Below are 27,178 nucleotides of genomic sequence, written 5' to 3'. Positions count from 1 at the left end.
AATTCAGTTGAAACATTAAAATAAACATTCGCAACTAAGGTTTATGATAAGACAAGTCTATTAAAACAGTGTAACAATTTAACAATTAAAATAGGAGATGGGGGTAATGCTGATCTGGACAAAATGCTGATTTGGGACACTATATGCATTTAGAATATGCATGTTTTCTGAGAAAATACTTCAGAAATGCTAATTTTCTGAGAATATAGGTTAAAATGCATATTTAAATAGGAATTTCATTCTTCTGTCTCTGACTCCACCTTCTTTAAAGCTTTTTCTGAATTAAAAAAACAAAAACAAAACCCAGATCTTGATTCCTGCCCCCCATCTCCAAGAATGCAGTTCATTTTGACTAGAGAACCTGTCTAGTACACAATTGCTTCTTGTTCTAGCTGCATTGTCTTTTAAAAATAACCTGCTTGTCACCAAACTTTTATACCTCTTAGTTCCGAACACGAAGAAAATAACTTTGCACTGAAGTGAAATGAATCATCTCTCGGGGTTGAGAGAAAAGCCAATTATATACCCATGGGATATATTACCAGAAATTACAAACATTACCTTGAATGCTAAATACAGATAGTTACTTAGAAGCAAAAAGGTTTCCTTTCTCGATTGACATTTTCCCAAGTTTCTGGCTAGAGAGTTTAATTGTGGAGGAGGATTATTAAGAAAGAGTCTTGCTTTTCTACATTTTTATTCCAATCGTCTTTTGAAATGTCTACAGGAGTGCAGACATACATGCGGATAGATTCTCAATGCAAGAGAAGAAATCCCCATTAAGCCAGGCCCCCCTCTGTGTGGAGGAACTTGTGAGGGAAGTGTATAGGATCTGCAGTCTAGGCCTGGCCCCACCAATGAACTTCTGCACATTCTGCATGTGAAAGAAGCCTATGAGGCCCCAAGACTAGGGTGGGGAAGAAATTAGATCCAGCTGGCATTTAAAGGTGCTTTGTTCCCTAGAAAAATGGTGCAGGAACGCTGCCCTGTCCCTCCTGCTTCTGCGCCAGTGGAAGAAGGAGGGCTGCTCTGTGGTTGGGCAGAGCTAATGAATGAGGAAGAAGATTTCCCTGAGCATCAGGTCTGCAAACTGCCTGGTTCCTCCTGCTTGCGCAGGCAAGCCAAAGAGGCAGAGCAGCTCACAGGGCTGATGCGCAGGGAAGACTTTTTCCCACACCTCAGCTGTTAGCCCGGGAAGCTGAAGAGCCTCATTAAAGCCCCGCTGCACCTCTGGCTCATGAGTAGACCCTCTCCAGAGCCTACAGAGGATGTCCTGTTTGCGCTCCAGGGAGAATCTTCTCATGAGCCAGAGGCATAGCTGGGGAAATGTGCTGGAACCATGTTCTGATGTGTTCCGGCTGATCAAAAACCCTGGCTCTACCTGAGTTACGCTTTCCAAAACAATATGCACACTTAAACATGGGCATCTTTCAAAAGCCACACATCTCTGAATTTTGCAATGCAGTTCTCAAGCCAAATAATGTGTACAAAAACGCGTATGCTAGGGTAAAGTGTGCATAAATGTGCATACAGTCATACCTCTTGTTACATTTGCTTCAGGTTAAATCTTTTCAGGCTGTGTCCCGCGGCAACCCAGAAGTACTGGAAAGGGTTACTTCCAGGTTTTGTCGCTCGTGCATGCACAGACACGCAAAATGACGTCACGCGCATGCACAGATGTGGTGAATCACGACCCGTGCATGCACAGACACGGGTTGCGTTCCGTTCATGTTGTGAACGGGACTCCGGAACGGATCCTGTTCACAACCAGAGGTACCACTGTATATTAGTGAAGAGAACATACAGAAATGCTTTACATTGGGCTGAAACTATAAATATTAGGAAGCATATGCTTGACAGCAGCGGGTGGCACGTGGCAGCGGCACATGGCAGGGGCAGGGCCATTGGCTGGGCACCCACAGCAAAAATATTGTAGGTTCCAGGCCCCCCTGGAGTTGGTGCCAGTACCCTGGGAATTCCCTCGGGGGCTCCCCAGATGGTTCCTCCCGCTACTCCTCTACAACCAGCCAGTTGATGACAGTCTGCATAAGATTTCTGCAAGAAAATCAGAAGGAATGCTCAATAAACAGGTCACCCGGAGAAGTCCCGAGTAAGGTGGACTAGGGTTATTATTGCCATATTGCAGATGAGGCCTGATGATGGATGACCAAGGGTCATCCCAGAGAGTTCATGGCTCAGCTGGTCCCTAAATAAACCAGGGACGTCCAGCTCATGGATCTTGCCCTTAAACAAAATGCTCCAACTGGCACTCAGACATCCTTCTTGTCAAAATCTCCGTTTCTTGGTGAATAAATAATTAGAAGATTAATTTGAAAGAAGAAATTATGCTTTTTCCCCGTTGCTGCCAGCAAAGTGTCAAGTTAATAAACATTACATAGTGATGAGAGGTTATGAGATACTGGGATTAAGGAGCAGAGACATGGGATAAAGCACACCTTTTGAACTGTGTTTTCAGAAGTTTGACTGGCTTGAAAACTGAGCCAGCATGAATCACTTGGCACTCAAATCATGATATAAAGAGAAACAGGACCCTCAGTGTTGGCTCAGCAAAATGTTGCCATAGTTATGCAAGCTCAGAGCATTGAAAAAGAGTTTTCAGAAAGCTTGCATTTTCCCTGTAAAAAACAATATCCTATAAACATTTGCAGGTGGGACTTGCAAGAAAATCCTTGACGTCTTTCAATTCCAGCTGGTCAGTACAAGAATTTTATAACTAAGAAATATTGCCTTAATTAACTTTCTCCCTACCTGCTCCCGATCCCGTTTTCTGTCATTCAGATTGTGAGCCTGACTATCTTATCCTTGAAGTTTACAAGTCTCTCTCTTTTGGACAAAAAATGGGATAAAATGATGCTCTAAATGCAATACCTCGTACCTACGGGACCGCCTCTCCTGGTATGTCCCACAGAGGAACTTATGGTCTTCAAATAAAAACATCCTGAAGGTCTCAGGTCACAGAGAGGTTAGGCTGGCCTCAACTAGAGCCAGGGCTTTTTCGGCTGCTGCTCCAATCTGGTGGAATGCTCTGTCACAAGAGACTAGGGCCCTGCGGGACTTGACATCTTTCCGCAGGGCCTGCAAGACAGAGCTGTTCCACCAGGCCTTTGGTCAGGGTGCAGCCTGACTCCCTCCTTTGGCAATCTTTACAGAACTTAAGCTTATGGTTGCCATCAATTTGATTTTAATTAATTTTTATAATGAAATGTTTTTAGAATGTTGCACTATTTTATTGTTGTTAGCCGCCCTGAGCCCGGCTTCGGCTGGGGAGGGTGGGATATAAATAAAATTTATTATTATTATTATTTATTATTATTATTATTAATACATAGATAAAATGTTTCAGTGCAAAGTCTCTGTTCTGGATTTCAAAGAGTCATGGCTGGTGGCGCAGTTCGCCTTGGGCAGAGCTACATTGCTGACTTGGTTTCTCCGTGCCATACATCATTGTTAGTTGCCAAGAGGGAGAGAGGGGAAGGAACATTGAGCTTGGGGCAATATGGGTGCAACAGTGAATGTGGTGGATTGGCTGAGCTCCCCGCTGCCTTGCTCCCCCCCCTCCCGCTCTACCCCTTAGGATCTGGCCATGACATCTGTCAAGGCTTCAGGAAAGCTATTCCTCCCCCGGTTGCAGCAAAAGCAGAGAAAACAAAGCAGAGTCCTTTTTAATGAGTTTTATTCAATCCTAATAGCGAAAGAGGGACGCGGGTGGCGCTATGGGTTAAACCACAGAGCCTAGGGCTTGCCGATCAGAAGGTCGGCGGTTCGAATCCCCGCGATGGGGAGAGCTCCCATTGCTCGGTCCCTGCTCCTGCCAACCTAGCAGTTCGAAAGTACATCAAAGTGCAAGCAGATAAATAGGTACCACTCCAGCGGGAAGGTAAACAGCATTTCCATGCACTGCTGTGGTTCGCCAGAAGCGGCTTAGTCATGCTGACCACATGACCCAGAAGCTGTACACCGGCTCCCTCGGCCAATAAAGCGAGATGAGCACCGCCACCCCAGAGTCGGCCATGACTGGACCTAATGGTCAGGGGTCCCTTTACCTTTTTCATAGCGAGATACAAAAGAACACAACAAGCCTTAACAATGGCGTTGCTCCAAACTGGGCTTCTCCTCCCTCGCAACAGCATCTCCCTTTACAGTGGCTACTCGTGGCCAAATGTCTCTGATTCCGTTTTTCCTGCACCCTTAATGAACACCGAGTTCTGGGAGAAGGGGGACCAGAAGTTCTCTCCAGTGATGTGTCAGTTGCCTGCCCTGTCAAAATTCCCCTCCACTTCTTCTAACACTTCCCAACTCTTTTGTTCGTCTATCTGTGAGCTGTTACTTTCCTCAACCCCCTCAACCCCCTGCTGTAAATCAATGCAGCGTCAGGAGAGGGTGTGTGTGATCTCCACCATTCCTCATCGGTCTCACCCTCTTGAGTCCAATCCCTGGCAACACCTGAGATTAGGAAGCAAGGTCAGCAACACAGCCCTGTCTGGGTTGCCCCACCAGCTGCTAATTATTCTGACCATTCCACTCCCTCTCCCTACTTTATTTTTATGTCTCCACTTCCCACTGCATTTTAGTTAGTATTTGATAGCTGCAGAGCATACTCTGTCTCTGCTGGGCTGCTTTTTTTCCTGAATTTTTTTTGCACTGCTTCACACCTTGGGCCTCCCTCAAGCCTGCTGATTTTGCCCTCTAGTGCATTGAGTGGTGTAGTTTCGGCTACATAATCAATGCCACTCGCCGCCTACAATAAAATAAAATAAATGATGGTTGCCCCTATATTGCCCCAACAGAATGGTAATAAAAAAATTGGAATAGCTCAGCCCATTAAGTGTAAAGAATGGTGAAATCTGTTTTCTCAAAACATACATTAGCTAAATTGTTTCCACATTTGCTAGAAACAAACACACTAGAAACTGTGAGAGCAGGGACCACTTCTCAACCAAGGTCAGACACTTAAATTCTAAGGATTAACAATACTGCAATGTTTAATTTCCCGCAGTTACTTGGCAAAGGAGAAGGATAGGGAGCGAATCAGAGCAGGCGAGGCCCAGCAGAGAAGCACCTATCGCAGCAGGGACCCCTTCTGAACCAAAGTCAACTTTTTAGTTTAGTAAGGTGCTATTTGTAAAATTGCAATGCTGAAGTGTCTTCAGTAGTTTTGCAAGGGATGGGGAGGAAACAGGAGCAACTTGGCCACACCACTGTGACTTCTCATTGGCCATGCCCTCATGACACCCTAGGAGCCCTGACAGGTCTAGTGAGCACCACCCATCATGACTGGTGGGCTCCATAGCACTTCCGACATTTTACCTTGGATCGGCAGCTACAATGCAAGACCTCTCTGTGTTTTTAAAGGCATGTGTGAGTAGCAGGGACTGTGAGCCAATCATGGTACATGTCCTTTACAGCACCATGTCATTATTTTAGAACAAATTCACACGTTTTGAGTGCGCACAGGTAAAAAATACCCAACGACCACTAAACACTTTAATCCAAAAACACTTCTTACTGAAGTGTGAAAACACTTCTTACTGAAGCATCTGCCTCATTCCAAGCATCACCTAGTGTGATCACTTGTTGCACAGTCAAGGAAAAAGAATATGGTTTCTTCTCCTTCTTTAATTCCCTTTGGGTAGCATCATGTGTAGCATAATGTGTTCTTCTGGGTTGAAATAGCTCAGAGTCTCCTTTGTATATGAGAGCATTTTTCTGGCATGAAGCCATCAGAGATAGTTGTTGTGTGCATGCCAGAGAGCTACTCCACATATTAGAGTGAGTAAGAGTTGCGGAATGAAATCTACACTGACATAATGTTTTAGTGGCTTCAGCGACTGCCAAATAGGTTGCTGACTATTCAAATGGATTGCATATAAAGACCTGAATGGCTAGGACTCCAGGGGATCTCATTTGTTATGAGCAGCAGGAGTTGCCCTACCCATTGTCTGAACCAGAGGCTCCCAAGCTGTGGTCTGCAGACGATCAGTGGTCCACAAGCTTCACTGGGGTGGTCTGCAGTGTGTCTGCATGAAAAAGTAACTGTGAATGGTGGGCACAACACATTCAAATGATTTTAATTGTATATTTATTGCTTCTTTAATTTCTTATATTTATATTCCATTTGTCCAATAAACTGTTGGTCTGCTCTCCATAGGAACACAGGAAGCTGCCTGAGAAGTGGACCACTGGTCCATCTAGCTCAGTATTGTCTACATTGACTGGAAACAGCTCTTCGGAGCTTCAGACAAGGTTTCCCAACCCAGCTTGGAGGTGCTGGGGATTGAAATGTGGAGTTTCTGCATGCAAAGCAGATGCTCTATCACTAACCTACAGCACTTCCCCTTGATATAGAAAGCAAACTCTGGATGCTTGGAGATGGATGAACTGGTCTGATCTTTCCCAAGCCAGCTAATAGGAAAAGGGTCCTATTAATCCAGCCAGTCGCCTCTGTTGCATATGAAGGATTTTCTCCTGAGCACCATTTCTTTCTTTCTTTCTTTCTTTCTTTCTTTCTTTCTTTCTTTCTTCTTGTTGTTATCTTATTTCTTTTTTTTTTTTATAATGTTGTTATCTTATTTCTAAAGAGCCCCAGCATTGAATGAAACCCAACAGCAACCAAAGACTTATGGATAAGAAACAAGGTTTTTTACATGACTCAGTAGATATTTATGGGCCACAGACATTTAAAAGCTTATTTCCATGAAAGAGTATCCAAGCATTCCACCTTTCTGCCTCACACACTGAGCTTATGGAAGAGTGTCATTTCTGTTGCCACTGAGAAGCCACTGCCCTTTTACTCACACTCTGGGCATTCTCCATAACAACCCCAATTTCACCACCAGTAAATGGGGTGGTGATATTGGGAGAGGGGGGTCGGTCTAATCTTAGTTCCACCTCCCTTGTACACCGCAAGTGGACCTGGTCATGGATCTCTCCAGTACTAACAACCTGATCCTTCAACATCTAGTAAAGAGAGGTATGAGAGGTTTGTGATTTAAGGGCTGCTTCAGACCTAAGTAGTGGTACTTGAGACTGTACAAAAAGCAGTTGGTGATCTGGAGGTAAAGGACCTTATATTTAGAGGGAAAGAAATGGATGTAATGGTGTGCTCTTTGTGAACACTTCAGAAGATAAAAAAGGGAAAGGCTTTCAGTGGGGTAGTTGTGTTAACCTGCTTTAGCAGCAAGAACAACAGAGTCCTGTTGCACATTAAAAGATTAACAAATGAAGACCAGCTAGGAAGGAAAGTCCATTGACTAATGAGGAAATGTAACACCATGCAGTTTTTCTTAGGCTCAACTGCATCAGAATGAGAGAGAATCATGCTTGAATTCTCCTCTACACAAATGCCTTCCTGCACATGGACAACTATGGACACAGGCTAGCTTAGAGTGCTTCTCCCTGAAACACTAGTTTCTGGTATGCAGGCTGAGAATTTTTGTGTGTGAAGGAAGCATAAAACGTGTGAAACCCATACAGGAATCTGATATGGTACAGTTCAGAAAAACCTGTATTGCATGATTCTGTACTGCACAATCCTGTCTAGATCAGTTTAGGGTTTAGAATTTCAAACCACTGCTCAGTAAACAGACATTCATGTACTTTCCAATTACTTCAGTGGCTTCATATCCATGCAGTTGTATTCAGCATTGCATCTTTAATTAGATTTTTTTGGGGGGGGGAATTGGGATGCCTTTTTGCCTTGGAATCAGCCAAACCTCCTCATGTGATTGATGACATTTATCTCCTACAATTCTCTCTATTTGATTTGCAGATGCTGTTAGTTTTGTTCAAGCCTTTGGCAGATGCCATTAGGTTAATGCGCTTCCATAGTTCAGTTTGCCCTAATATAGTGTTGAGAAAATGAAATTGGGTCGATGTTTATCCATGACTGTGCCTGAACAGCAAGTTTTATTTCGTACAACAAGTACCTCTGCTTTTGTGACACCTGTACCCATTGTTTTACCATTGGGCCTTAGGGCTGTACTCCTGATAATTGAGACAATGGTGGGTGATGGGATGGTGCTGTGCTACTCATTTGATTTCCATCCAGCTGAGTTACTGCAGGATGGCAAGTCAAATTATTCTCCAGGTGATGGAGACAAGGACTCTGAAGCTGAAGGGGAAAGGCATGGAGGGCCAGCTCCAGAAGTAATGCTATCCTCTGGCTCTGATGACTCCACTATAGAAGACCCTGGAAAGCCTGAGCTTCTCTTGCTCCATTGTGGTAGCAGGCCTCTGGAGAGGGATGTGCCTTGAATCCAAGCAGCATCTTGCAGCACAGGTGGTGGTGAGTCACCTGCTGCTATCACTATTTAAGGGCTCAGTTTCAGCTTTTCATTGCTGGGGAAGCTTCAGAGCACTGTGTTTGCCTGAGTCTAGCCTGAACCCCACTTTGCCTTGAGCCCAGAAGGAACCTCACCTTGTCCTACATCTGGTTGACCCTCACATCACAGAGAAGGACACCTGGATAAAGAGGGGCAGGGTGAGATCAGCATGGTGCAAATGCAATGACAGAGACAATCTGGCACTCCTGCTGGCCCATTTGCACCATGCTGAACTCACTGCCACTGCTTCCCTCCCCGCAGCAACTCAGTCAGAGGACAGGTGAGTGGCAAAGCCCTACCACACTGTTTGCTGTTGTACACAGATTACTGCCGAAATCATTACAGCATACTCTATGGTGCCTATTTTTCAGATGGACTTATTTTTTTTAAGGGCTAACACCAAATGAGTGTTTTGAAGCCTCTTTTGAACCTGGACTACTTACTGAAGTCCAGGCAATATAGATATGAAACTAATGCAGAAAAATTGAGTGCTATTGCCCCTGTGCTCATGACAGGTGCTGAAAGGGTTAACTTATGTTAGTTGTGACATGCCTTTCTGTATCACTCCCATGAGGGCAGAGAATCATGGAGAACGTGAATATCTGCAACTGTAAGTGACCCCTCAAGAAAAGCATGTGTTCTACCACTTTACTGTGTTTATACGAAATTCTCGAACTAATTCAGAGTGAGGACATGATTCTGGAAGAGGACTCGTTCTCACTCTGGGATAGCCTGCTTGCCCTTTATGGTGTTGCCATGTATCCAAATCATGCTGCATCCTGAAGGCACTTACTAGGGTAAAAAAAGAGCTATTTATCAAACAAAAATGGAGCCAAAGCTGCAGTCAGCCAGAGCTGCAAAGAGGCTCAAAATGAAGGGCTGTTGGTAAGATAAATATGTCACCTGAAAGTGTGTTGGGGATGTCTTCCATTCTCTCTGCAACATCTCCTATGAAAGGGCATCCTAAACAATCTCCACAAGTATGATGGGCATATTTTTCATGTGTGGAAAATGTTTACAAAATGCGCACAGGTATACCAGTTTGGCTCATCCCTAGTTTTAATCATCTTGAAAACCACAATGCATTACTTGCCTTTCTGATATGTTGGCTTTTGCCGCTGATGCAGAGGTCAATATTTATCGGTACCGGAAAAGCAGTCCAAAATTTTACAATAGTCTCTTTTTGTGTAAAGTTCCAGAATATATTCATGCTTCATATTCTCAAGAGTGCCAGCCAGACATACTGATGCTCCTGCTCCTCTCCTCTGCTCCACAGATATATTGGCTGGTAGAAGGACTGTGTGGGTGTGTGGCACATTTGGTAGGTGGTGACATTAATATGCATGCATGGTGACATCACAGCATCTCATTTCTGGCTCATGAAAGCAATTTTAATAAGGCATAGTGGATGTGAAATTTTTTGGACGTTCAGTTTGTGGCGTGATCTGAGCCTGAGATGAAATTTTCTAGAGAGTGTTCAAAGCAGCCCTTGCCTTACCAAATGTATTTTCAGTTAAGTGTTGCAACTTGTTGGCTGGGATGTGCATGGTCACAACTTAGTGCACCACCCAAATACAAATTCTATATTGGATTCTGCTGTAAAACTCTCTGAATTAATCTATGACTTCTTTCTGAGGTGATAATATGATATGATATATACTTAAGCATAATGAGCACTGTATCACACAGATATGAATTTGGCCACTGCAAAGGGAAGCATTTGATATTTCCCCAGCATGTATTATACTACTAGGTGTTTTTCCACATATTACATTGAGTTCAGAGGATTTGTGGCATCTAATAGTGTTTGACTTAGGTGTTGCCATAAAAGTTCATGAACATTCCATGTGACCTATGCAGTACATACATTCTGAACATGTTCTGGCTATGTAAAGAGTTTTGTTGTTGTTGTTTAGTCATTTAGTCATGTCCGACTGTTCGTGACCCCATGGACCAGAGCACGCCAGGCACTCCTGTCTTCCACTGCCTCCCGCAGTTTGGTCAAACTCATGCTGGTAGCTTCGAGAACACTGTCCAACCATCTCGTCCTCTGTTGTCCCCTTCTTCTTGTGCCCTCCATCTTTCCCAGCATCAGGGTCTTTTCCAGGGAGTCTTCTCTTCTCATGAGGTGGCCAAAGTATTGGAGCCTCAGCTTCAGGATCTGTCCTTCCAGTGAGCACTCAGGGCTGATTTCCTTCAGAATGGATAGGTTTGATCTTCTTGCAGTCCATGGGACTCTCAAGAGTAGCACATAAATATTCTCCATATTCTGAACACTAAAGGGTTAGGAAAAATAACCCACTGCTCTTCATGGCAGCAGTGCTACCTATTTCATTCTGGGCAGGACTTCAGAGCCAGAGGAGAATTTAGGGGAGCATGACCAGTTCGGTCACATTGAGTGTGGAGCCTTGGGAGTGTCAAAACTACACTGTAGAATGGAGGGTGAGAGGTGGGAGAAACTGAATTTTGGTGTGACACAGGGTGTTTCTGAAATTTGAGAGCCCAATGTCCACCCTTGTGGGAGCTAAGAACAAAGGAAGAGTTCTGCTGGATCGATCCCAAAAGCCCATCTATTCCATTTCCCTGTTTTCGTAATAGTCAGCTAGATGCCCTTGGGAAGCCTGCAAGCAGGGCAGGAGCCCAACATCTCTCTCCCTTCCATTCTCAAACAGCCAATAATGGGTAGGGAGCCCCACTGCTTCCAGCAAATACAGGAGTTATAATATACATACAGTAAAATCAACTGTTCACTACAGGGTCTCTATTTTAATTAATTGGGAAGTGTGTGCACCCAGCGAGTTCCTACTGTGCTCTGTTGGTGTTTCAGGTAGTGTAGTGCAGTTTGATCCTTGCATAGTGGACACCCTCAGCGTAGAACTGCCTGCTTGAAGGGTTTTGATGGGAGGGAGAGCTGCTGTGATCAGACCTGCAGAACTTTTAACAGAGTACTAATGGCTTTGCTCTCTGTTCGGCCGCAGCTGCATGACAGCTGCAGATCATCTTGTTTTGGGCCCCCACTTGTACAGTGTTGTACTTGCACAGCAGCTGCAGCAGCCATGCCCCCCAGCACTTCACAGGTGAAAACAAGGATATGCTTTTAGCGCTGGTGCTCATACCAAGGATCACTTTGCAAGTCCCACCTGCTCCAGGTTTGCACATTGTTAAAGGCTCTTCTCAAGTTCTGTATGTTGTGTTCACTTACCGTAGCATCGGGAGTCTCTTTGGGGTAATGGGGTTGGTTAAATCTATTGAACAGCGATATGTTCTAGGAGCACAACACTGATTGCTCAGGTTTGGGGGTGCTTCCAGAGGGGGACCTTATATCACAAATAGGACATTCAGTTCTGATTTTTCTTCCTGTGTATGTGTTTTACACACCTGACACCTGCAATCAGTGCATTGTTTCATCATCAAAGGTCCATGAATCATGGTTCTGCTGAGTAGCCAGTGTGGTGTAGTGGTTCAGAGTGGTGGACTCATAATCTGGTGAACCGGGTTCGATTCCCCGCTCCTCCACATGCAGCTGCTGGGTGACCTTGGGCTAGTCACACTTCTCTGAAGTCTCTCAGCCCCACTCACCTCACAGAGTGTTTGTTGTGGGGGAGGAAGGGAAGGGAGATTGTTAGCCGCTTTGAGACTCCTTAGGGTAGTGATAAAGTGGGATATCAAATCCAAACTCTTCTTCTTCTTCTTCTAGTCAGTTGTCAGTTGTGGCTGTCGCTGATGTGATATTTGTATTGGGCACCTCTGACACCTGTGGTGCACACAAGCAGCTTGTGGAGGGGGAAGAGTCAGATCCCTAGCTCATCCTTCTCCCTTTGCCCACTCCCAAACCCAACACCAGGTGAACTTTGGAGGTATGGGTAAGATATTGTGCTAGGCATTGAGTACAGGGGCAGTTTCTAAGGATAGGGAACCTGGGAACCTTCAGATATTGTTGAACTACAACTCCTATCATCCCTGACCATTGGCTGTGCTCGTTGGAGCTGATGGAAGTTGGGAGCCCAACAACACCTAAAAGGCCACAGCTGCCTCATCCTTCTGCTAAAAGGAGAGGGAAGTTGCCACTGCTAACATAGTGACCAGATCTGTGCATCTCTGTTCCATCATGCAAATCAATTAAGCAATTATTTCAGAGGCAGAAAGAAAGGGGAGAAAAGTCTAATAAAAACAACAACACCCCAGGTAAACGAAGCACTCCTCAGAGCAGCAGTTAAAAATTCTTAATAACTATCTCCTACCTCCTTTCTATAACCCCAAAATATCCAAGAGCCTCTGCTTAACAAATAACCAGGCTTGCATAGCATTCTGGCAGTTTAGGTTTTGATGTGTCTAACCATTTGCGGTGACCTGTGCTCTTGAATAATGAAGGCTGCATATGAGGACGTGATGTGTTTCTCTTCCTCAAGACACTAATTGGATGAAAAATGCTTACACCTGGTAAAGTGAGTGGACTGGTGCAATAGAGAGACTCCTTTTGCGCATAAAGCAGAGCTCATATCAGTACCAAATTTTATTGTTGGTATTGCCCATCCACACAAAAATGTAATGGTTGATCTCATAGACGTACACAGTACAAAGATTCTTTTCAAGCTATCCATGTGATTTTTTAATGCATGTGCTTTGAGAAAGAGAGAGAGAGAGAGAGAGAGAGAGAGAGAGAGAGATGTTTTATGCTTGGCAGTAGACCTAAAGTGCATTTATGGGCATGCTACAGGCTGGTGGCCCTCTTACATTTAGAAATATGGTGGCAATGTGTCCCACTTTATAGAAGGCAACCCTCTGTTTAAAGGTGCCTTCATGAGGGGCTGTCTGGTCCAAGCTCAGTTTAAAGATAAAGGACCTCTAGAAAGGATAGCAAGAGGGGCCTTGAAGCTGCCCATTAACAGTTAGCACTTGGGCAGTAGACTGAGCAGGTGGACCAGGCCAGTCTTCCCCAGTATGGTGAGAGGTTTGTTATATACATTTAAATTATAGGAATGATGTCTAGATTTGCATTTATATCAATAGCTAGTAAACGAACGTTTTATGCAAATCTGTACTCTCCCGTATCCTTCATTTGCATGGTGTGTAAATGGCCACTCTGTTTAGAAACAGTGTAACGCACACAAAATTATACGTAGTCCATGGATAGTTGCACTCATAATGGCATTTTTATCTCATTCAAATAGCAGAGGCCAATGAGCTTCATGAGGCCTTGTTGCTTTTGATTCTGATATTATTAATATTGCCATCATCAATACAGTTGTGGAATATGCTCCGCAGTAGTGCATGTTGGCTACCTTAATTCTAGAGAGTCTTAGATCACAGTAATTGATATCCGTGTAGCTTCCTTCCATGTAAGTGTGCTTATGAGCTCAGCCAAAGTGCTGGAAGACTAATCATATGAGGGGAAGCTTATGGAAATGGGTATGTTTTCTTAAAGGAAAGAAGAATGGGTGTGTGTGCGTTGGCAGCTTTCAAATACTGAAAGGTTGCTAGAAAGATAAAGCAAAACAATTGTTTGCCCTCTGCACTGAGGATGTGACAAGGAGCAATCAGTTAAGCTACAGGAAAGCCAATCTGAGTCAAACATTTGGAATTCTGTTTGTACTGTAAGAGGAACTTAACCGCATTGTGGAATCCCTGGGTACTTTCAAGAAAAGTTTGGAGAAGGCACATTAGGAATTTTTAATTTTTAAAAAAGAATATTTATTGAATTTCATAACAAATAAAAATACAAATCTCAATCATCATATTATACATTTCTTCTCCCTCCCCTCCCCCTGGACTTCCCCCAACTCCCCCTCTACTGAGTTATCTGATTTTATTTATTGTCTCCTGCATTTTTTTATATAAAAGTAACTTCCCTTATCATTTCTTTAAATTATATGTTACTATGAATAAAGTTGTGAACGTTTATTCAAAACCTGCCAATGAATCCAGTCTGTTTTGTTGTTTCTGCAAATAGACTGTAAATGGTTCCCAGACTCTTTTAAAACGTCCTTTTTGTCCTTCTCTCGTAGTTTATCTGTTAGCTTAGCCAATTCTGCATAGTTCATCAGTTTTTCTTGCCATTGTTCCTTTGATGGTATCTCAAATCTCTCATCAGGAAAATTTCAAATGTAGTCTCTCCTGTTTTATATTAGAATTCTATGATTAAAAAAATAATAATCATAAGGAATTTATGCAATATGTCCATTAAGCTTAGTCTGAGTTTCCCTTCTGAGTTCACTGGCATTTTTCTGTAGTTTATAATGGAATGAATTGATATACAACAGTTAAAATTATTCTTTACACAACTATCTTCTCATTTTTTCCCCTTTTTAATCTAAACTTTTCTCTTTCAAGTTGGGGTTATTCCATTTACGCATCACTTCCCACTCAAAAAGTTCCAAAGTGATTTACACAGTGAAAAATGCCTTAGAAACATATAAACATGAAAAACTGTTTTAGCTGGACAATGGTGTGCTGCTGCTACTGCCCAGAAGAAGAAAAAAACTAAATTGCATTTGCCTGGTGCCAAAACAATGTCAAGGTTGCAGCCAGGCACACCCATGAATGTGGGGCAGGGGGTGGGCTTCTACAGAGAATCCAATATGCAACAGATTTCAAAAATATTGCATTTTTTTCTGTTTAGAAAGAAAATGTTAACCTTTACCAGAAAGGAAAGGAAAATGAGACTGAATTATGGAGCAGCCTAATGCCTTTTACTATTGCATTTGATTTGCACTTTTAGAAAGCAGCACTTTCTATATAATTCCCTTAAGTCTAAACCATGTGGGAAACACTCTCCTCCTTTAACAATTCTGTGCTGAGCCACTGAAATTGTGGAAGTAAGTTCATCTTGTCCCTTAGTTTCAATAGGTCTCCTCTGTGTAGGATTAACATTGGCAACAAGCTTGTGTGTAAATAATAATAATAATAATAATAATAATTATTATTATTATTATTATTATTATTTATACCCCACCCATCTAGCTGGCCTTCCCCAGCCACTCTGGGCAGCTTCCAACAAAATATTAAAATACAGTAATGCATCTAACATTAAAAGCTTCCCTAAACAGGAAGCTTTTAGCTTTTTAGCAGTCGTCACAACTTTGGCAGCTTAGTAGAATAATCTACTGTATATCTTAAACACCTCATTAAGCTTTTGCTGCCTCTGAGCAAAAGTTAGGGAGCTCAAAATGCAATTGCTTTCACAAAGAAATGTGCTCAAGAGTAAAAGGATGCATTGTGTTCAACCACATGAAGGTGCATGTTCATAATGACATTGCAATGCTCATCCAAACCCTAGTTACTGAGTATATCTTTTGATGCTCTGAAGAATGAGCACCTAGGGTTACTTGTCAGTACATGAAACTTGTCCATGACTACCAACACTGCCCCCATCCCCAATGCCATCCCCCCACAGATCTTGGTCCCTGCCCCCTCCCTGCCTCTGAAATCATGCCCACACTACTGCCAACTCTATCATCACAACTGTACCCTTACCCTTATTTTTCACCTCACACTCATACTTTATCCTTTTTAATGAGATCAAGGATTAGGATGGGGGGAGAAATTTGATTCAGTTCCCATTTAAAGGTGCACTTGCCTAACTTGCACTTTGCAAAGTCATGCACAAACTGAAACACAGCCACCGTTCGAAATTTGCACAGCTCCAAATTTTGCGGTGCAGTTTTGCAGCCAAGTAATGTGTGCACAAATGTGTATAAATTCATATATTGGTAAAAACAATAACATGCAGGAATGCATTACCTTAGGGGAATTGCTTTGCAAAAACATATGTGCATGGAGAAATTTGCACTGAAATGCTGATGAATTTTCACGAAGGCTTAAAAAAGATATTTAAAAAACTGGTGTGGAAATGATGGGAACTGAAATTAAGATCGGAAAAATAAGATACTGAGGTTGACATATCCACCCATCCCTAGCAAGACTCGAAGCTGAAGCCTTCTGCACTCCACCACTGAATTATGGTCTCCCTCCCACCAGCAGAATCAAGCTCAGAATGAATCCTGAGACAACCAGCAACCGTGACAAAGCACGAAAAGGAGCCCAGTATTCTAATTCCAGAGCCACTGAGAAGCAACCGTACATATTCAAATCAGCTGTCATCACACCATTTCAATATGCCTAACACTCCATTCCTAAGCGTTTTGTGTTGGCAGAAAGACACGGTAGCATGTATCGCGAACGCTGTTTTATTTGACATTGCGCTGGCACAGCTATTGGGACTTGTCCTCAGAAGCAATGTACTGGCACAGCGGCACTTCAACCGCACCTGCAGGACCACATTTCAGGGAGATGGATGCACATTCAATCCCTGAAGTCAGGCCACAGGTGCACCAGTCTTCAGCTGACACTGGTTTTCCACTTGTCTATACTGCAAACACAGAGGATGATAGTGGGACCACTGTAGCAGATGGAGCCTGCACTCTGGCTCAAAGATTGTCACTTCCTATCCATCATTGAAATCAAGCATGCCTAACTCCATGTCAGATTTAGGGCTGCTGCTCTTTGAGTTCAGCGAAAGGTGGTGTGTTAGACGTTGGGCCAGGGGGCTGAGCCCCAGGTTTCTCTGCCAATCCCATTTCTGTCCCTTAAAAAAGAAACACATTTGCTCATTGGGGGCTATCTGCCATCTTAATTTGCCAGATACATAGAGCAAAACACAGCTATCTCTCAAAATGTGCACTTCTCTGAACTTTTCAGTGCCGTTCCCCACAAAGGTAATGTCTACAAAAATGCATATACTGGGGGAAAGTGTGCATAACAATGCATATATTTACAAAAGCAACATTGTCAAAATGCATTACAATACGGGGACATTGCTTTGCAAAAATGTGTTTATTAGAGAAAACACACAGATATGTGAATATTAGGAGAAATCCACATCAAATGTGGGTGAATTTTCAAGAGGACTTTAAAGAAGTAAAAATCACAAATGGATGTGGAAATGTGGAGCAGTGAATTTAAGAGTGGGAAAATGAGAAACAGAGAGAAACTGAAATGGATAGATTCCCCCTTCCCTAGACAAGAAAGAGACCCTGAAAAGTGCAGGATATTCATGTCAACAAAGAGGACAGCTCTGTATGCATTTGTGGATGGCATCATCTGCTGAAGTGAGCAAATAGCCTATGAGGATGGAAGACTACTGCACATGTAACACAGCTGCAACAAAAATGTGTACATAACAGCAGTATATCTTGCTTTTCCAGTGCAATTTTCTAGTTCAAAGTAGCAACCAATGAACCAACAAATCAGCAGCCTGCAGCATTTATCCTTAAACCTTAGTTACAGAAATTATTCTGTTTTCTGCCTACCTTAGCCTGATCGATTCCTTAATACTACATTGTCTCAAGTTGTTTCTTTTCTTTTTTTAAAGTTAAATCTATTCTGTATAATGATGGCGCTCATTAATGAACCAATCACCCCCTCCCCACCCAAGTGGATGGTACACCTTTCATTCACACCCAAGCCCTTCAGATTGAAGCATATAATTAAACATTCTTTTCTTTAAAAAATAATAATAATCCTTCTTTTTTTTACTTCCCACACTACGCCTCCCACCCCAGCTTCAGTGTTGCTCTGAGAAAAAGACTGCAGAGTGAGGAAGCAAATGAACCGTGCTCTCCCACCTGCCAGAAAAATCCTCCAGCAGGGCGAGCCTTGAATTCTCCAGCGTCAAGAGTGTAAAAACGGCTTTCAGGCTTTTGTGTTTCTTTCATTTCATTTGCATCTTGTCAGAACTAAAAAGAGGAGAATGGGTGTTTTCAGAATATGGAACAGTGCAGGGGCAAGATGCCTGTGTTCTGCCGCCCACGCATTTGCTGCCCACCCACCCTTTCCTCCCGGGGCTGTCAGAAACAGAAGGAGCAAGCGAACAGCTTAGTTCTCCCCACTCCTCATCAGAATTATGTGTAGTTTTTAAGTGAAAGTGCTGGTGTCCTACTCCTCTTATTTCTTTCGAGTGGCAAAACTGGCTTATCTTCTTGTTTGTTGATGGACAGGGTGATCCAGCTAGGGGAAATGTAATATTTCTTTACAAGGGAATGGGTGCAGGGAAGGAAGACGATGGGACAGTTCTCGTTGCCATAAGATGCCTCTGCTGCTCCATCTAGTGGCAGAAAGCCTCGGACAAGTCAGTGTCTTCTTACACACTGCAGGCAGTTCGCTCTTCAGGAGGTCTCCTTACATAATCCCTGAGATGTGGAACCATCAGACTTGGCTTTATCAACACATGACATTTAGGATTATCCTAGTCAGTTAATCTGTAGACCTGAATACCTTCCGAATGCTTTTTTATTTTATTTTACGGTTACATTATCACCCAATGCATAGTGAATTTGTACATAACAAGGGTCCTGATATGAAAAAGACGTCCTTCCTCATACCCTCCAACATGTTGCCACAGAAAACCGGGATGCACATCTTCTGGGATGCGCTTCCACACGGCGAATGGAAATATGTGGTTTTCAGCACTGCGACCTCACACAAGATCGCACGCCAACGTCTTTCGGGGGCAGGACACAATGCCAGACATTTTTGGGTGCTGTACTCTCAAGAACACGTCCTCCCCCCAAATGTGATGACCTGATTTAGTTTGGGCAGTTGAGGCGTTTGTGTTTTGGACAAAGGGAGTTATGGTATGGGAGAAGAAGAGGAGGAGGAGGAGGAGGAGGAGTTTGGATTTGATATCCCGCTTTATCACTACCCTAAGGAGTCTCAAAGCGGCTAACAATCTCCTTTCCCTTCCTCCCCCACAACAAACACTCTGTGAGGTGAATGGGGCTGAGAGACTTCAGAGAAGTGTGACTAGCCCAAGGTCACCCAGCAGCTGCATGTGGAGGAGTGGGGAATCAAATCCGGTTCACCAGATGCACTACACCACACTGGCTCACTGGGAGGTGAGGCAGGCTGAGTAAAGGGCACATGCCACAGGCAGTTAGTGACTGGGTCATGTGCCAGTCCCTCCTCCAATCTGGGAAATTGCAGTTGTCCCATCAGACCCCCAGGTCTGCGACTTCGATAGCTGAATGCCAGGTTGGCTCTGAGTAAGACTTCCTTCATCCCTGATTTGCTTATGGAGACTGATCTGGTCCATATCACTGAGATCTGGGTGGGAGAGCAGGGTGGCTGTTCCACACCCAGCAATGTTCATCTGGGTACTTGGTGCAGCATCAAGGCAGACTTGAGCATCAGGAGGGAGGAATTGCTTTAGTCTATAGAGATTTCACCTCTCTCTCCAAGCTCTTCCAGTTTGGGGGAGTGTTAGTTCCTGACACTGGAAAATCAGGACAGATTAGGGATTCTGCCGGGTTAATTTTCCATCTCTCTGTCCAGCAGTCTCCTTGCCTGAGCTGACAGAGCTTTTTTAATTTTATTTTCAGAAAAGCAACACATAAAAATGGGGAAAATGGGAAGGAAGGCATTTTTGGTTGAAGGGAAAGGCATGTCTTCAAGGTGATCATTCAAAAAGGGGTTTGAAAATTGAGTGACATATGCTATCAGACTTCAAGGACATGGCTTCACATTTTTTTAAAAAAATATTAATTGGTTTATAAATACTTTAAAATAATGTTTTCTTTTTTTAAAAAAAGGGATAGACCATCTTCACAAGCTGCATTCACTTCACTGATGTGCTTTACATTCTAATTAACTGCAAAAGACTTCTTTGCACATTATATGAACTGTGCAAATGCACAGACATTATTCTACTGTAAATCTGAATCACTGTTGCTTATCTGTCATCATGCACTCACTGATCCCCCCCACCTTCTCTGCAGATCTAACAATAATAAATTCAAAACCTCATAAATTCATGTTTGAGCCAAGATTTCAACGGGGGCACAGGACACCATCGTTAAATCAAAGCAGAAGCTTCCAGACTCCTCCTCTTGGCTTCACAGGAGGAAGAAAGGGGTGGCATTAATATGATCAGATATTTACAGAGACATTGTAAAGGTGACTTTATAAACTATCAAAGTTTTAGGGATGAAGGGAAAGCACAGTCTGGTTAAGTATTTAGGGCTGCAAGTAGGAATGGGCAATAAATTGTATTTACTCTGCATTTAGAGGCAAATGTATCCCATTTGCCATTTCCAAAACAATATTAGAACTGAAACACTTTGAAACTCACACTTATCCCAGTTTTGTGATTCTCCAAAGTTTACAAAAATGCATATGTTAGGGAGGGCTATGTGCACAAAAATGAATATATTCATGAAAGCAACATACCAAAATGCATTAATTTAGCGGAAATTGCTTGCAAAAATGTGCACATTAATCAAACTGGCATACAATGATATGTTTATTCGAGGAAAGTTGCGCAAAAATGCTGCTGAATTTCCATGAGGTTCTTTTTTAAAAAAAATAAGAAGTAAAAATCACAAATTGCTGCAGGAATGGTATGGAGAGCTTCATGCAAGATTTGAAAATGAGAAACTGAGGGAACCAAAACAGACAAATCCTCCCATCCGAATCCGCAAGAGAAAAGAGGGGGGCATATTGCTGACCACATAGATCAGGAATGAAAGTTTACTGTCTCAGAGGTACAACACCTAAATGAAAAGGTGAGACAGCAGTACTAGAAAGAACAGAGCAAGCCCTTGACAAGACAAATGGCCAGAAAGTAAACAATATATCCAATAACACAAAGATAGATGGGGAATGCTCCAGACTCAACAATCAATGCTGAGTGATTGACTAAAGTGAATTGTGCAAAGCCGGGAGGGTGAAGGGGAGGGTCAGCCGCATGCAAGTAAGAAAATGGAAAAACAATATGATCTCTGGAATCCTTTGGGGAAATATAAGGTGCAGGCAGATGTGAAAGCAATTGATTTGTTAGGGCCAAGGAGGGATGAAAAAAACACCTGTTAATGGCATTCTAATCATGCTGATGAGGATTTATGATGCTTAATTCCAATAAATAATGTGAGAATCATCTGATAGGCAATTTTATGTCACCACAGAGTTATATATAGCAAAGCGGTGTCCCTCTGAGACCAGCCACTCTTAACTGAGCTGGTAAGAACTCACTACTGTTGCTTTGCCAATGGTATTTTGTAGCTGTATTTTTCCATTTCAGGATTTGGGTTTTTTAAAATAAAAACAAACAAACAAAACCCAAGAATGTTGTTTAAAAGGGCATCATGGTGAGGTCAGGTGTTTCACAGGTGGACAGGGCCAGCAGGGTGTGTGAGGTGTCAGGATGCGGCCTGCCAACCTCGTCCAGTTTCCCTGCCTTAGGCCATTTGTTATCTCTCCGCTTAACCTACCTCACAGGGTTGATGTGAGGAGAAACTTTGCATGGGGTGGGGAGGACCATGTCTGCCACCTTGGGCTCCTTGGAAGAAAGGCTGGGGTAGTGAGAATTAATTAAATAAACAGTGTGATTTTGAAGCCGTTTCATCTGCTCATGTGGAAATGCGGAACTGAAAGTCATAATTCAGTCCAAATGATTTTGCATAAGGCTGGCTGAAACGAGGTACTGAGTAATATGAATTAAGGCAAAAGGCTGAAATAAAACTCAAAGCCTCAGCACAATACTCAATTAAATGCATCACTCTTACAGTAAATGTATGTAATGGATACTGGGCTAATATTTGACTGCTGAGATATAAAGTGCAACTGGAGATTAATTCTTTTGGCACAAAGAATGGCAATAGATATTTGTCAAAAGCATGCCAAAGAAAGCAGCCTCAGAGAGAGCATTACCCTTTGTGATCGACTATAATTCTCAGCAGCAGTGTACCTTAAATACCCGAGGGGATTGGGCCATAGATTTTTCTATTTAGTTTCCAGCTCAGAACACAGTCTAAGCATCATTAGATACTGCTAATGAGTTCAGATGTTTGAATCCTGAAAGAAAGGACCTGTGTTTAAGGCCCCATTATTCAAAGTGCTCCTCCCACAAGGTACAAGCTTACAGGCCATTGGCTATATGACAAAACAAAGCAATTATGTGGTCTGTTTGCTAGAAATGTCTCTGAAGGTGAGAAATTGCTTTATTGTTCATTTACATTTAGAAATGGTGGTAATGAAGGCCAGAGAAACAAGCATCTCCTCCAGTCCACGGTTATTTAGCTGCATGGCTGTGAAATGTTTAGCTCTGGTATTAAAATGCCACTTTGAAAAAGACCACTGGTTTTCAAAGAACTCTGTGTAAAACAGAACTGGGATGGAGAACATGTGGCTCTCCAGATGTTCACAGAATCATCGAATGGTACAGCTGGAAGGGGATCACAAGGGTCATCTATTCCAACCCCATGCAATGCAGAAATCTTTTGCCCAATGTGGGGCTCAAACCTGTGACCCTAAGATTAAGGGTCTTATGATCTACCAACTGAGCTCCCCGTCCTCATCATTGACCATTGATTATACTGCTTGGGGCTATTAGCAACTGGTTTCCAACAACATATGGAGGACCACAGGCCTCCATCTCTGATGGAGAGGTAAAGAAACATGGTATTTGCAGTTCAGAAACTGGTGTCTATGGAACATCATAGACTGCTAAAGCCAAACATCTACTCTCAACAAAGCCTTTGACTGTGTTGACCACAGCAAACTATGGCAAGTTCTTAAAGAAATGGGAGTGCCTGATCACCTCATCTGTCTCCTGAGAAATCTCTATGTGGGACAAGAAGCTACAGTTAGAACTGGATATGGAACAACTGATTGGTTCAAAATTGGGAAAGGAGTACGACAAGGCTGTATTTTGTCTCCTTGCTTATTTAACTTATATGCAGAATTCATCACGCGAAAGGCTGGGCTAGATGAATTCCAAGCCAAAATCAAGATTGCTAGAAGAAATATCAACAACCTCAGATATGCAAATGACACAACCTTGATGGCAGAAAGTGAGGAGGAATTAAAGAACCTTTTAATGAGGGTGAAAGAGGAGAGCGCAAAATATGGTCTGAAGCTCAACATAAAAAACCCCCCGAAGATAATGGCCACTGGTCCCATCACCTCCTGGCAAATAGAAGGGGAGGAAATGGAGACAGTGAGAGATTTTACTTTCTTGGGCTCCATGATCACTGCAGATGGTGACAGCAGTCACGAAATTAAAAGACCCCTGCTTCTTGGGAGAAAAGCAATGACAAACCTAGACAGCATCTTAAATAGCAGAGACATCACCTTGCCAACAAAGGTCCGTATAGTTAAAGCAATGGTTTTCCCAGTAGTGATGTATGGAAGTGAGAGCTGGACCATAAAGAAGGCTGATTGCCGAAGAATTGATGCTTTTGAATTATGGTGCTGGAGGAGACTCTTGAGAGTTCCATGGACTGCGAGAAGGTCAAACCTATCCATTCTTATGGAAATCAGCCCTGAGTGCTCACTGGAAGGACAGATCCTGAAGCTAAGGCTCCAATACTTTGGCCACCTCATGAGAAGAGAAGACTCCCTGGAAAAGACCCTGATGTTGGGAAAGATGGAGGGCACAAGGAGAAGGGGACGACAGAGGATGAGATGGTTGGACAGTGTTCTCGAAGCTACGAACATGAGTTTGACCAAACTGTGGGAGGCAGTGGAAGACAGGAGTGCCTGGCGTGCTCTGGTCCATGGGGTCACGAAGAGTCAGACACGACTAAACGACTAAACAACAACAACAAAACTCTCAACACCAATAATTTTAGGGTTGATGATTCTTTATGCTACTCCTTTTTATATTGCTTTGTGCTCTTTTCTATGTCTTTATTGTTATTCTAGCATTTTAATTATGTTAGCCACTCTGGGATTGTTTTCTTTTTTATCTGAAGAGCCGAATATGCACCTCTTATGTAAACAAATATAACATTAACAACAACAATGATAAATTGTTCTGCTGTGAAAATTTAAGAAACACTCTTGACCTTACCAAATAGCCAAACTCATTTTTAATGCTTTGCAAGCAACTTTTTAAAAATGATATAATTAGCATTAACTTTAATATTCTGAAATATTAAATCATTTTCCTAAAGTTGTACTTGCTATCTTTTGACTTGCAACGTGATTTTTTGGGTATGTTCTTATATTTTCTATTGTCACAGTTTTTGTTGCTATGTTATTGTTTTGCTATGTTATTATGAAATTCTTTTTGCAGTATTTGTTTTAAAAGCATCCCTGTTTCTGTGTTGTCCGCCACTTTGAGCATGATTTTGTGTGTGTGCAAAAGTGCCATACAAATAAAATGAATGGATGAATGAATGAATTTGGGAGACTTGACTCGTGGAAAACCCACCAGCCCTCAAAGTAATTGGTTCCATTGTCAAACTGCTCCTGTAACTTAAGCCCATGAGGTGTAATCCTGCCCTCTTAGGTGGCAGAAAACAAGTGCTTGTTCTGTTCTAAGTGACAAATATTACAGATATTTGAAGAGGGCTCCAAGTGTGTCCGGTGGGCATATGAACACAGCCCACATCTATGGAATTCACCTTTTCAAGCAGATTCCACAGCAGTGGCATGTGGTCAGTGGACTAGGGGGACTAGGCTAGTTCCCTAAATGTTCCCAAGGCCCCATCTGCCCCTCACCTCCCTCTACAGTGAATGCAAAAACCATCTTGTGGACTGTGAGACCCACCATTGGTCTTGTCTGCTCAGTCCGCCGGAGCTTGTCTTCACAGGCTTGGGAAGTCCCTAACTCACCGAGGGTTTGAGACCCATTGGCTATCCTCACCTGGTTTAGTCAGTCAGTCAAAAGCTGTGGCCTCTGTCACATGCTGACAGCTTCTAGGAGCCACAGGTGAGAGTTGAGTGCAGGGTGGGGACCAAAGGTAAACAAACTACCTCAGAAGGAGCACAAACTGCTGGTTTGCTTATAGTACATGGAATATGCTGGATTGTTACTGCTTTGTGGTGGCCTTTTAAGGTGAGTAATTAATTGGATGTTTTAAATCCTTAAAACTTATATTTGTATTGGTTGTGTTATCTTATTTGCTACTTTATGAAAAAAAAATCCCCTCATAAACCAGGTTATACATTTATTAAGCCTTAAACTGCCCTTTCCCTTCTCCCAGCTAAACAATACCTAGTTCCTTCAACTGTTCCTTGCAAGATTTGTTTTCTTGCCACTGTCCATCTTTGTTGCCCTCCTCTGAACTTAGTGTAATTTCTTTGGCAGATGAGGCCTTGTCTTTGGATTTAAAAAGGAGCTTAAAGCTAGAAAACCACCGTGTGGAAACTGAGGCGATCTCTGAAACATTAGAAAGCCCAGCAGTCTTACTGTTGCCAACAAGGATATCATGTGAGGTAAGACCTATCCATTTGTTGTTTTATTTTTATTTTTAAAAGAGGGATAAAAGCACCACCCTTCAAATGTATCTATCCCAAGAGTGGCTCAACGTATAGCAGTGGTGGCTGGGGATGATGGTTCTATGGAAGAAGATAGCAAGTGGGAGCTATCTGAGGGCAGATTGGTAGGACAATGCCCCATTTGCCATAATGGACTAGCCTCCATTGCTTCCACCAGTACCCATTGGCAGTCCCATCTTCATCCTGTGGTGAAGTATGCTGTCAACATTTTTATACCCTTATGTATCCAGACAAAACATGCCTCCTGGTAATGTTTCAAGCGATGTACATGAAAACCCACAATGAGAATTTGTCATTTCCCATTGGTTTGGTTTTCATTTACTGATGTGAAAGGCTAATTGGATGTAACTGTTACTTTGTAGAATCCTGGAGAAATTTTCATTCTTTTGAGAGACGAAGTTCCTGATGACTCAGTGGTGATTGAATTTGTGACAGAGAACAAATGGATCAGGACTGAGCCACACTTTTGGAGTCAGAAGGTCAGGTATATGAAAGCTTTAGGTAAGAAACGGGGACAGGGATATTTCATATCAAACAATAGTTCTTGTCTCTTTTCCAGTAGCTTACTGGAGGTAAAATTCTGACTCAAGAGGCAAGTGAGTGAGTAGTGTTAGACGATGTACTAAGGAGGTAGTGCTCATGTCACCTCTGGTTACTGCTGTTAACTGGGAGGTGGAGGGGGTGGGGAGGCAGTGGTAAGGTTGGTGCAGTGCAAATGCCCTGGCAGAGTCTGTCACTATCTCCCTCAGCAGGGATGCAACCAACCTGAGATCAGGTGAGAACCACCTTCTAGTCCTCCTCTCTTCAGTGGCCTTTTGACACAGAGTTTTACTTCCAATCAGAACACAGCATATATTTATCCATTTTTGTGTTTGAATACTACCTTGCAAAGGTGTATAGCTGTTTCACATCATAAAGCAAATTAAAAGAATAAAACACAAATTTCTACCAATTTCAAAGCACCACTTTGTGGTGATCCTGATCATGAGTTTTGAATGCAGGGTGCTATTTTATTAATGCACAGACATAAAAACACAGGGCTTATGAGAAACTGGATTTATTGGGTTGTTTATGTGTGATAAAATGGCAGGTGGCAGTCTTTTAAAATGTCATTGATTAGTCACAGACTGCTATTCTCAATCAATTCCCTCTATAAAATGTGGATGCACATATTCTCTTATTACTATATGAATCTTAGCAATATGTTCTCTTGCTTTACAGAAAGTTGCATGGGTATCTCCCCACCCCTTCCTGGTCTTTTGCCTGACAATTATTCATACTGAAATCTTCAACCATTTTTCTTCCTTTGGTGTTTAATAGCCTCTAGAGTTCTTTTGCACCATTTGTACTTCTCTCCCCAAACAATGATAACCCTCCCCCTCAAAAGAGAAATTCAAAATGCTACCAGTGCTTGAACTTCAGCAGGGCCAGCCCTACTGTTAGACACCATGAGGCAGCCACCCCAGACAGCATGTCCCCTAAAACAGTCTGCTGCCCTCAAGTGCAGAGGAGAACATTGCCCTGTCACCAGTGTTGAAGAAACTAATCTGGTCAGTTTC

At 42.8% G+C, this 27,178-nt stretch overlaps 1 protein-coding gene across 1 annotated transcript in view; it reads left to right on the top strand.

Annotated features, from left to right (window-relative positions):
* Positions 1-27,178, top strand: part of BANK1 (B cell scaffold protein with ankyrin repeats 1) — a 174,811-nt gene that overhangs the window by 31,836 nt on the left and 115,797 nt on the right. The window contains exons 3-4 of the mRNA XM_081020292.1: positions 25,429-25,556; positions 25,982-26,120. Of these exons, the coding sequence (XP_080876418.1) occupies positions 25,429-25,556; positions 25,982-26,120 (267 nt within the window). The remainder of the gene's footprint in view (positions 1-25,428; positions 25,557-25,981; positions 26,121-27,178) is intronic.

The sequence above is a fragment of the Podarcis pityusensis genome, assembly GCF_964106645.2.
Source record: "Podarcis pityusensis genome assembly, chromosome: 9".
In the NCBI taxonomy this organism is placed as follows: Eukaryota; Metazoa; Chordata; class Lepidosauria; order Squamata; family Lacertidae; genus Podarcis; species Podarcis pityusensis.
Note: the sequence above shows the minus strand (reverse complement) of the source record. Positions and strands in the feature narration are given on the sequence as shown.